General features: G+C 44.1%; 1 protein-coding gene across 1 annotated transcript in view; it reads right to left on the minus strand.

Annotated features, from left to right (window-relative positions):
• LOC144696111 (uncharacterized) overlaps positions 1-6,003 on the minus strand; it is a 230,647-nt gene extending 224,644 nt beyond the window's left edge. Inside the window, exon 1 of the mRNA XM_078567410.1 lies at positions 5,511-6,003. Coding sequence (XP_078423536.1) covers positions 5,511-5,573 — 63 coding nt within the window. The 5' untranslated portion in view covers positions 5,574-6,003. The remainder of the gene's footprint in view (positions 1-5,510) is intronic.
• Between the last annotated feature and the right edge of the window lie 4,450 nt (positions 6,004-10,453).

The following is a 10,453-nucleotide window of genomic DNA, read 5'->3' on the forward strand; positions in this document are numbered from 1 at the left end:
AGGTCATGGACAGTGCTACATTAATGCAAGTTCCCGTTACTTTCAACCTGCTGTAGTCCCTTCTGTCCACTGATACTAACCCGACCTGTATTTCCACTGTCTCCCCCTTTCCCAATTGGGAGAAGGGCCTTTAGTTGCCTCGACTACATTTTCTTGAATTCACTCCTTTAGCCGCCATCACCTCTCACTCCTTTCTACAAACCCTCCAAAAGTCCATCTCGTTTCCTTAGCCTCCCAACACCTTTCGTAACTCAGTGTCATTTCATTTCTGGGAAGTATTTTGCAATGTTCTTTTTCCGTTAAAAGATGCTACGTAACAGCTTGCATTTATATAGCACCTTTAATGTATTAGAACGTCCCAAGGTGCTTCATAGGAGCAATTATCAAACAAAATTTGACACCAAGCCACATGAGGAGGTATTCGTACAGATAACCAAAAGCCTGGTCAGAGAGGTAGGCCTTAAGGAGTATCTTAAAAGGAGCGAGAGAGGGAAAGAGCGGGAGAGATTTAGGGAAGGGAACTCCAGAGCTTAGGGTCTCGATGGCTAAAAAGAGGTGGAATTCCCCAAGGGGCCAGAGTTGGAGGAACACAGCGATCTTGGAGGGTTGTAAGGTTGGATGAGGTTACAGAGGTAGGGAGGGAGAGGAATCTGCACACGAAGATGAGAATTTTAAGATGCAGGCATTGTCGGGCCAAGAGCTCATGTAGGTCAGAGAGCATAACGGGGGTGCTGGGCAAAGAGGACCAGGAATGAGTTAGGATGCAGGCAACAGAATCTTGGATGCAAGAGTTTAAATGCAAGTCATTGTTGCTGTAAACACTTAAAAGCAAAACAAAAATCAATGCCGACCCCTGTTTACATATGATTGACTGGTAAAAATCCACTGGGCAAATGGTGGATTTCTCCAATCTGCTATCGAGCGAGCTGACATGTCTGGTACTGTCGTGAGTTTGCATATTTGAAACCTTAATAAGAATCACAGTTTTTGCTCATTTAATCCCAGAAAGGTTGAGATTGATTTTCCCCCCCGCCACCCCCTAGGCATTTACAGATATTCCAATTAAACACAAACGACAGTGTAAATCAAATGAAAGCTGAGACTGTTAATGGATTGGAGCAGCTCTCACAGGAGAACTATACCGCTTGTCCACATTTTTAATTTGTAAAGATGGTCATAGCTTTTGAGTCTGTCTGTATAGTTAGTTGTCTCCGGGCCCATCTCTTTACATTAATCTTCACGTTTACAGTTATCTACAGAGTTATCGGGTTTGCAGGTTTAAAACTTGCCTATTCAGCACAAATTCTATTAAATATGAATTTAATTAAAGTACTCATTCTGTCTTTCACCAGCCCCCTGCATTTTGCTTTAGAAAAGAAGGAAAACTTGACCTTATATAACATTTTCCACATTAGGATGTCCCAATGTGCTTTACAGTCAATGGAGTGTTTCTTAAAAGTGTAACTTCACGTGTAATTTATTGTAATTTAAGAAAGGCAGCAGTCACTTTACAGGTAGTGAGAACAGAAATGAGACATTACCCAGGGAATTTGCTCTTGTGTGTTGTTTGATAGTTAAATATAGGCCAGAATGAACTCCCTTCCTCTTCTTCAAAATAATACCATGGGATCTTTCATATCCACCTGAGACGGCACACAGTGCCTCATTTTAATGCTTCGTCACCTCTGTCAATGCATTAAGAGTGGGGCTTGAACCCATAGCCTTGCTGACTCAGTGATGGTGAGAGTGTTATCAACTGAACCAAGGCTGACACCTTTTGTACGTAAAAGCCCTGATGAGGTAAGGCAGCATGTAACTGAGCCACGCAGCCTAGTGAAGCCCAGGGTCGATTCCTTGCCTGTGACGAATTTGCTAATCTTAGCCAAGATGGTTGTAGGGTCTTTTACAATAGGCCAGATTGGCACTTGACTGCAGGTGGAAAGTTAGCCAGGCTTCCTGCTCCTAGTTTCTTTTTTTATTCATTCTTGGGAGGTGCGCATCGCTGGCTGGGCCAGCATTTATTGCCCATCCCTAATTGCCCTTGTTGAGAGGGCATTTTAAGGATCAACCACATTGCTGTGGATCTGGAGTCAAACGTAAGCCAGACCAGGTAAAGACAGCAGAACCAGGTGGGTTTTTATGACAATCAGCAATAGTTTCATAACAAAAACAGAATTACCTGGAAAAACTCAGTTTTCCAGGTAATTCTGTTTTTGTTTTGGATTTCCAGCATCCGCAATTTTTTGTTTTTATTATTATTAGCAATAGTTTCATGCTCACCATCAAACTTTTAATCCCAGATTTTTATTGAATTCAAATTCCACCATCTGCTGTGGTAAGATTCAAACCCGGGTCCCCAGAGCAATACCCTGGGTCTCTGGAATACTAGTCTAGTGACAATACCACTGTGCCATCACCTCCTCCTAAAGTAATTTGTGACCGTTTTGCTGAAACATATTCCTATGTGGATATATAGTGAGGCTTGTCTGTGATGCCTTTTGTGGTCGAATTGTTGGGGAGAAGTGAAGACCTCCACTGGTCACTGTATACAGCAAGAGCATGAATGCATCCAAAAAGAGCATGTTTACAGTGTTGTTACACAAATCAATCCTTTCCCTCCCTCCTCACTTTGTAAATAGCATGAGGGAGGGATGAAGCAGTGAATACCGATGCCTCTCCGACACTGATCAGTGGCTTCAGAAGAGGAAGGGAGAAGATTAAAGAGGACCAGCAAGGCAAATTATAATTTTTAATGATCATAAAAGGACCTTCCAGAAACAGAATAAGGAAGAGTTGCCGAATTGTGGATAGAACATTCGCATCTAAATCATATTACTATGTAAACATATATGCCTTCCTCCACATAATAGGTTTAAAATTGAAATAACATGCAAAGGCTGGGAGTCACTGCACTGAGATACACAACTGTTATGAGGTTACAACCTTCCAGTTACTCTCTGGTGTCAGACTGGTTTCTGATCTCTCTTTTCAGGCACTTTTTATTTGTTTTGCATCAGTGGTGACCACTCGGAGAAGGTGCTAATGCTGTACCGCTGCACAGTGTGCCTGCAGGATTAAGGCTACAGGTTAATCAATACATAGCCAGCTGCAGAGAGAAACTTTGCGTACAGTAAAATGCAACCACAAATCACAAGGAGTCTTAAAGTGGGCCCCTGCCCCAGGTCAGTCTGGTGGGGCCCACCGCCCATTTCCCTTCGCTTCAAGCGTGATGGAAGAGGCTAACGCAGATGTGAGGGGTTAAAAAGTGTGGGAAGATACCTCCTCCCAGCAGCTTTGGAACAGTTTAACGGGCGAGGGATTTGTTACGTGTTTCACGGTTTTGCCTCAGGTGGGTTGCTACAGATGTAATAAACAGATTTTGATCTCTTTTATAGGCTACAGGTGGGACTGAAATATAGACACTTGCTCACATAACATAGCCCACACAGGATCATAAAACATGGGTTATTGAGGTCAACTAGAGTACAGTAACATTGGATCGGAGCCAGTTCAATTGTGCCTCTACTTCCTCAGACATGAATCATCTGGTGGTGCAATTGAGGCTTGAATTATATGCCTGAATTAAACATCAGTATATTATGCACACAGGGAGCCAGTCAGAGAAATACACTTAGTGGATAACATTTAGCTCTCTCTCTCTCTCTCTAAATATATATGTATATATGTGTGTATATATATAGAGCAGCCTAGTCATTTATTTCACAAAGATCCAGTCAGTCATCACTGGACTGTCCCAAGAAGAATGACATCAGTCTCTCAAATGGGACTTTGTTGGATATTAATTTTTTTTAAACGTAACATTTAATTGGTCCATTTAGACCTCACAAACTCTGTATTTAGATCCAGATATCTTGATTTCCATTCGAATCAGGATTCCACTATAATTTCAGCCAGCAGGAATCGGCACCAGCGTCATTAGACCAAAACACTGCTTTGCTATTCCAGGGTTGCCATTACGTATTCAAATTTTTATTAACTTTAATTTTTTTGGAGGTGTTGGTGGGGGTGGGGGGGGATGGGGGACACAGTTCTAACTCTCCTCATATTTCAGCAGAGGAAAAATAGCATTTCTATGGCATCTTTCATGACCTCAGGATGCCCCAAGATGCTTTGTACTCCTTGAAGTGTGGTCACTGTTGTAATGTGGGGAAGCGTGGCGGCCAATTGGCACACAGAAAGCTCCCACACTGCTGGGATTATCATAGAAATCATAGAAAATTCATGGTACAGAAGGAGGCCATTTGGCCCATCATGTCTGTGCCAGTATAATGACCAGATTATCTGTTTTAGTGACGTTGGTTGAGGGATAAATATTGGCCAGGCCACCAGGGATAACAACTCAGCCCTTCTGCAAAATAGTGACCTGGGATCTTATATGTCCTAAGAGGGCAGACAAGACCTCAGATTAACATTTTATCTAAAAGATGGCACCTCAGTGCAAGGCTACATTTTCTGCACTAAGACGTCAGCCTAGACTATGTCTCTGGAGTGGGACTTTAAGCCCACTACCTTCTGACTCTAAGGGTAACAGTGCTAACCATTGAATCATCACTGGCACACAGACATCACCATCATAGTTCATACCAAACATGAGGTTTCAATATATTCTCGCTCAGCGCAGCTTTCTTAGTACATTGTTCACCAATCAGCATGATATACATTCACTGAGAGACAATCCCCAGTGCTAATAAAGAAAACTCTCCAAGCGACATGCACACCTTCAAACTATTCATGGCAAACCAAAAGGTTAACAACTTCGAAATAAAGAAAATGACACTCTAACCAGAAACCTCACACAGCCGAGAAATAGCATTCCAATAAAGTGCATGTGAAGCAGGATCAGAGGGTGAGAGGAGACAAGAGCGAGTCGGGGGCTAAGAGAGAGAAAGAGAGAGAGAGAAGAAGGGATGTGAGAGAGGAGAAGGGATGGAAGATGGAGAAGGGGAAAGGACGACTGAAGAAGCGATGAGGGATAGAAGGAGAAGGCATGAGAGAAGAAGGGATGAGAGAGAGAGAAGGTTAAGGGAGGAGAGGAGTCGAGAGAAAGAAAAGGAGGAGGGTGAGAAAGAAAGAATGGGAGAACTGAAGCCGGGATCCTCTCTCCCTTCAAAAAAAAATGATTCATCTCTGGATGAAAAAAGTGCTTCACACACACAGTAAAATAAAAATGCCAGCAATGATCGACACACCTGGGACTGCAGCTACCTGGCTCTGCGGAGCAGGGTCCCTGGGGTTTATTTTAAATGTAAAATAAGATGCAAATCAAAGGCATGAAATAATTGCCACTTGTGTCAGGAAAGCAACGGCACTGTAACAGTTTGCAAAACAACAACAACAAAAATATATATAAAGAATCACCCAACCCCCGCTCTCCTTGTAAAACAAAAAGAACCTTCCATTCTCAACACAAAACTGCAGCAAACATTTCAGCCCGTCCCCTCCCAGTCGTAACATAATTTCCTTAACAAAACAGCTGAGGTGTCACTTACCGACACAATGTCGCACAGGCTGGGGACCAGCAGGCACAGCAAGAGCAGAGAGAGCTTGGACATGATGGGAAAGGACACACACAGACACACACAGAGGGATAGACTCGGGGAGGAGGATGCACAGGGATTTCTCTGGATCAGGATCCGAGCTGTAGACGGTGCTGCCTGGCTGCTGGGGGCGAAGCTTTCTTTTTCCTTTATTTCACCCCCCCACCCCACCCCCCACCCACCCCAAACACCCCCCCCACCCCTCCACCCCCCCTCCCCTCTTCCTCCTCCTCCTCCTCCTCCTGTCTCGGAGCAGGATGTAGGTGCCCTTGTAAAATTTCACCCGGGTCTCCTTTCCCTCCCCTGATCAATTTCAGCCACCCGGAGCCACCAGCACTTTGGGGGTTTGAGGGTTTTTTTTATTATCTCTCTGCCTCCGCCGACTGTTCACAGCCTCTGTCTCCCTCTCCCTCTGTCTCTCCCTCTGTCTCCCTCTCCCTCTCTCTCTCTCTCCCCCTCTCGGTGCAGATAAACTGTACCGATCCGCCCCCAACTCACACTGGATAGAGAGAGGAGAGAGAGAGAGAGAGAGACCAGCAAGGAATTAACTTGTGTGCAATCCAACCTGCCCTCTGCAGGCTCCGCACTTACCCACACAACGCATTAACCCTCGTTTAGGAGATTTTGAATCCCTTGCCTTGTTGTCTAAGTTAACCCTGGACCGGTGCGAGCATTGACAAGACAGCGTTTGCTGCAATTTTCTCCTTTTCCGCTTTTAGCCTTCAGATTTCCAGCATTGACACTTGTGGTGAGGATGTAGTTGTGCACCTCATTGGATAAAACTCCCATCAAAAGGCAAAACTCTTTACCCAACCCCCCCAAAAAAACATAAAGAATTACCATCTCCCTCAAATCGTTTGTACATTTTTATGTGAGAACATTTTTCCTTGGGGGGGCGGGGGGGGAAACAAACCCTCAGCAGGTCTGGTAGCATCTGTGGAGAGACAGAGAGACAGAGAGAGACAGAGTTGACGTTTCGAGTCCTCTGAAGAAGAGTCAGACAGACTCCAAACGTTAACTCGTTATTTTTATTCCAGGTTTCCAGCACCCGCAGCATTTTGGCTTTTGTGCATTTCTGTTTGTTTCCAGATACTCTGATGGACTGTTTTCTGAGATACTCTGATACTCTGTCGTGCGGATTCAATAGGAGCCTTTCAGAACGGGAATTGGGTAAATAGGGATGAATAAAAAAATTGCAGGGGTTTTGCAGAAAGAGCGGGAGGGGGGGGTGGGGAATGGGACTAACTGCATTGCTCTTCGAAAGAGCCAGCACAGACTAGACGGCTGAATGGTCTCATTCTGCTCAGTACGTTCTACTCTGATGTTTTTTTTTAGCACCTTTCAGACGGGGATTAATTTATGAGGACAGGTTGCACACTAACGTCCACTGGCACCCAGTTTACAAGGTGAATGGGTGATCTAGTTGAAGTGTTTACAGTGTTTGAGGGATCCAATAGGAGTTGGCTGAAGGGCAATTATTTCCTCTGGTGGTTGCGGGGGGACGGGGGAGGGAATCAAGAACAAGGGAACATTTTAAAGTTGGAGCCAGGCCAATCTAGGGCTATAGCAGGAAACATCTTCCCACACAAAGGGCAGGGGAAATCTAGAATTCTCTCCTCCAAAAGGCTATGGAAGCTGGGGGTCAATGGGAGCTTTAACAGTTAGTTAGTTAGTAGTTGTTAGTTAGTTCAGGGTATTAACGGATAGAGGGCAACTACGGAAAACAGAGGTGAGATACGGATCAACCACAATCTAATTGAAAGACTCCAGGGGCTGGATAGCTGCCTCCTCTTCCTGATGTCCCCATGCCCGTCTTCTCTGACTGGGCATAAATGATTCCATTGCCCCATTCAAAGATCAGAGGGGATTCTCCCGATGAGCTGACCAACACTGAACCCTCAACTGACCACCCAAGACAATTTGCTGGATTTTACTCACAATGCTGTTTGTGGAATCTTGCTGTGCACAAATTAGCTGCTGCGTTTGCCCAAAGTACGACTGGCCACAGTTCAAAATTTCCCCCCCCCCCCCTACCCCTCTTTACTGACTCTCACACCAGACGATGGGTCCTCCATATTCCTTCCTTAGTAACTTTCAGCTGAGCCACTTTGGAGGGGTGGGGGGATTATTGACTCCTCCAATCATTTTGGGTTTGGCCAACTTGGCTTCATTGTGCTCCTATGATGCTCTATCACTTGTCTTTGGCCTCATAGTTGGTTCTGTGAATGTGTCTGGTTCCCTTTGGCCTTCAGACTGGGTGTGTGGGCATTCTCCAGTTCCCAGATCAGCCCCCTTCTCGCCAAGTCAGTCAAAACAAAAACTCAACCCACCCCACTGATTTGGTACCGTGGCAGCTGTACATGGCTTCCCAAAATCCGGTGGCGTTCGGCTTGGTATCCTGGTTCTCAAGGAGCCATTTGTCGCTTAAACAATCGGCACCATATTAAAATTGTCATCCACGTTTTCAAATCCCAACAAGGTCCACACTACCCTTTCCCTGTAATCTCCTCCAGCCCTAATTCTTTTCAAGAACAATTAGAGATGGGTAATAAATGCTGGCTTTGGCAATGATGCGCGCATCCCATGAGTGAATAAAAAAGATACCTGTGCTCCTCTAACTCTGGCCTCTTGAACAACCCCAATTTTAATCACTCCACCATTGGTGGCTATGATTTCATTGGACTGGGCCATAAATCCTGGAATTCCGTCTCTACATCTCTCCTCTTCTCTGTCTCTTTCACTTATGTAAAAACACTCGTTAAAACATGCCTCTTAACAAACTTTTGGTCACCTATTCCAATATCTTCTTGAGTTGCTTTGCATCAAATTTAGCTTGATAATGCTCCTGTAAAACATCTTGGGATGTTTTACCATGTAAAAGGTGCTATATAAATGCAAACTTTTGTTGAGGTCATCTACACACAACTTTTCCCCCTCATAATGTTCTTTCTCCGATTTTCCCCTCCCAATTTTTGACCTTCCCAATTAACCCTACTTTTTTTTTAAGACATTTTCTAAAATGTCCGAAGTAAAATCTTGGAAAATTTCAAGGGATTAATCTTAAAAAGTAAAATAAGTCAAAAAAAGTAGACTATCCAGAATGGCATCACATCGCCAAGTCATTTTTCATATCATGTCATCGTGACAACATGAGAACCAGAGGAGGCCATTTAGCCCCTCGAGCCTCTTCTGCTATCCAATCAGATCATGGGTGGAATTTTACGCCAGCGGGGTTTTACATTCCCGCCAAAGTCAATGGATTTTCGAATGGTGCGCTGCATTTTAAGACCCCATCCCTGCCACAGCGAGGCCTTAAAATTCCAGCCCCTGTCTGATCCAAATACCCAATTAGAGTTCGATACCTAACTCCTTATAATTTAATAGCTTTGGTTAACAAAGGTCTATCAAACTCAGATTTAAAGTTAACAATTGATTTCACATCAATTCAGTTTGTGCAAAAGTTCCCAACTTCTACCGCCCTTTTCGTGTAGTCAATAATGAAGTGTGACTCGCTATTTCTGCTAAAGGTCGGGAAAAGAAAGGATTTGTGGAGCAACTTGTTCATAAAGATGCTTTAATTGTTAATCTTTTTTGTCAGCAGTTATAAAACAAGATGGGCTGTTTACCCAACATCGGTGTGTAGTTCAAATACAGAAAAAATGTGAGCTTGTGAACCCTGGGAGAGATACCTCAGCAACATAATACTCTGTGACAGGTGTCAAAACAGAGAAGGGTAAGCATCAAAGAGACTGAGAGTTCCAGTCTACTTGGTAATTAACATGTCTAGTCAGTGTAGAGCACCAATCAACAAACTAAATGAGATGCTGAAACAGCAGGGGACCATTTTATGTGGTACTTTACCTTTAAAGCTTCAAAAACTCTCCCAAAACACGTAATGAATGAATAGTCAGCCAATGAAGGAGAGATGAGGCAGGGGTGACCAGAGGTGTCATAGAACCTTACAGCACAGGAGGCCATTCATCCCATCATAGCTGTTGAGGTTCTCTGAAAGAGCTATCCAATTAGTCCCACATCCTTGCTCTTTCCCCTTTTCAAGCATTTGTCATTACACAGCTTAGTGAGAGAGGTAAACGCAAAAACATTAGTTCTGTTGAAGGGTCATTCGGACTCGAAACGTTAACTGTGCTCCTCTCCGCAGATGCTGCCAGACCTGCTGAGTTTTTCCAGGTATTTTTGTAGTTGTTTTAGTTAGAGAGGTATGTGTTATAGGAGGTGGAGGGACAGAGAAGAAAGTCTATAATATTACTGAAAAGGGAGACATGTTGCCGAAGTTTTTTCTCTTGCACTCCTCAGGACAAAAATGTCAAATTTCAAATGATCATAACAATTTATCCTACAGGAGAAAAGGATGCTGATTGGTTGGCAAGTCAATTCTGACTGGCCGAGGTGTTGCTTTGGAGAACACAACTGGAACTATAGGCTCCCCAAGCTCCTGGGTAGTTCATGTCAGACACGTAAGGCTTAAACATATTGGCACCTCAGTCAACTACACTCGATTTACCAACAATCAGCATCCCTTTCTCCTGCAGCATAAATTATTGTTGTGATCACTTGAAATTTGGCATTCTTGATGAGTGCGAGATGAAAAGCTTCAGCAACACGTCTCGCTTTTCAGCAATATTCAAGTTCTGCACTATCAATTCCTAGAATGTGTGGTCTTAGTGCTTGCGCAGTCGCTAATGTTGAGGCAAAGGATGGGGTGGGGCACTTGAGAATTTCGGTGGGGGTAGCTGGAGGAGGTTACAGTGATGGGAGACACAAGACCAGAGGAGTATTTAAACCCAGAGTTGAGGACATGTTGAAGAATGTCATACCCACATTGTACAGTGCTCTGGTCAGTTTTGCATTGAGTCTTGGTCACCGTGACACAAGGG

This window comes from Cetorhinus maximus, chromosome 21 (assembly GCF_964194155.1).
Source record: "Cetorhinus maximus chromosome 21, sCetMax3.hap1.1, whole genome shotgun sequence".
Lineage (NCBI taxonomy): Eukaryota > Metazoa > Chordata > Chondrichthyes > Lamniformes > Cetorhinidae > Cetorhinus > Cetorhinus maximus.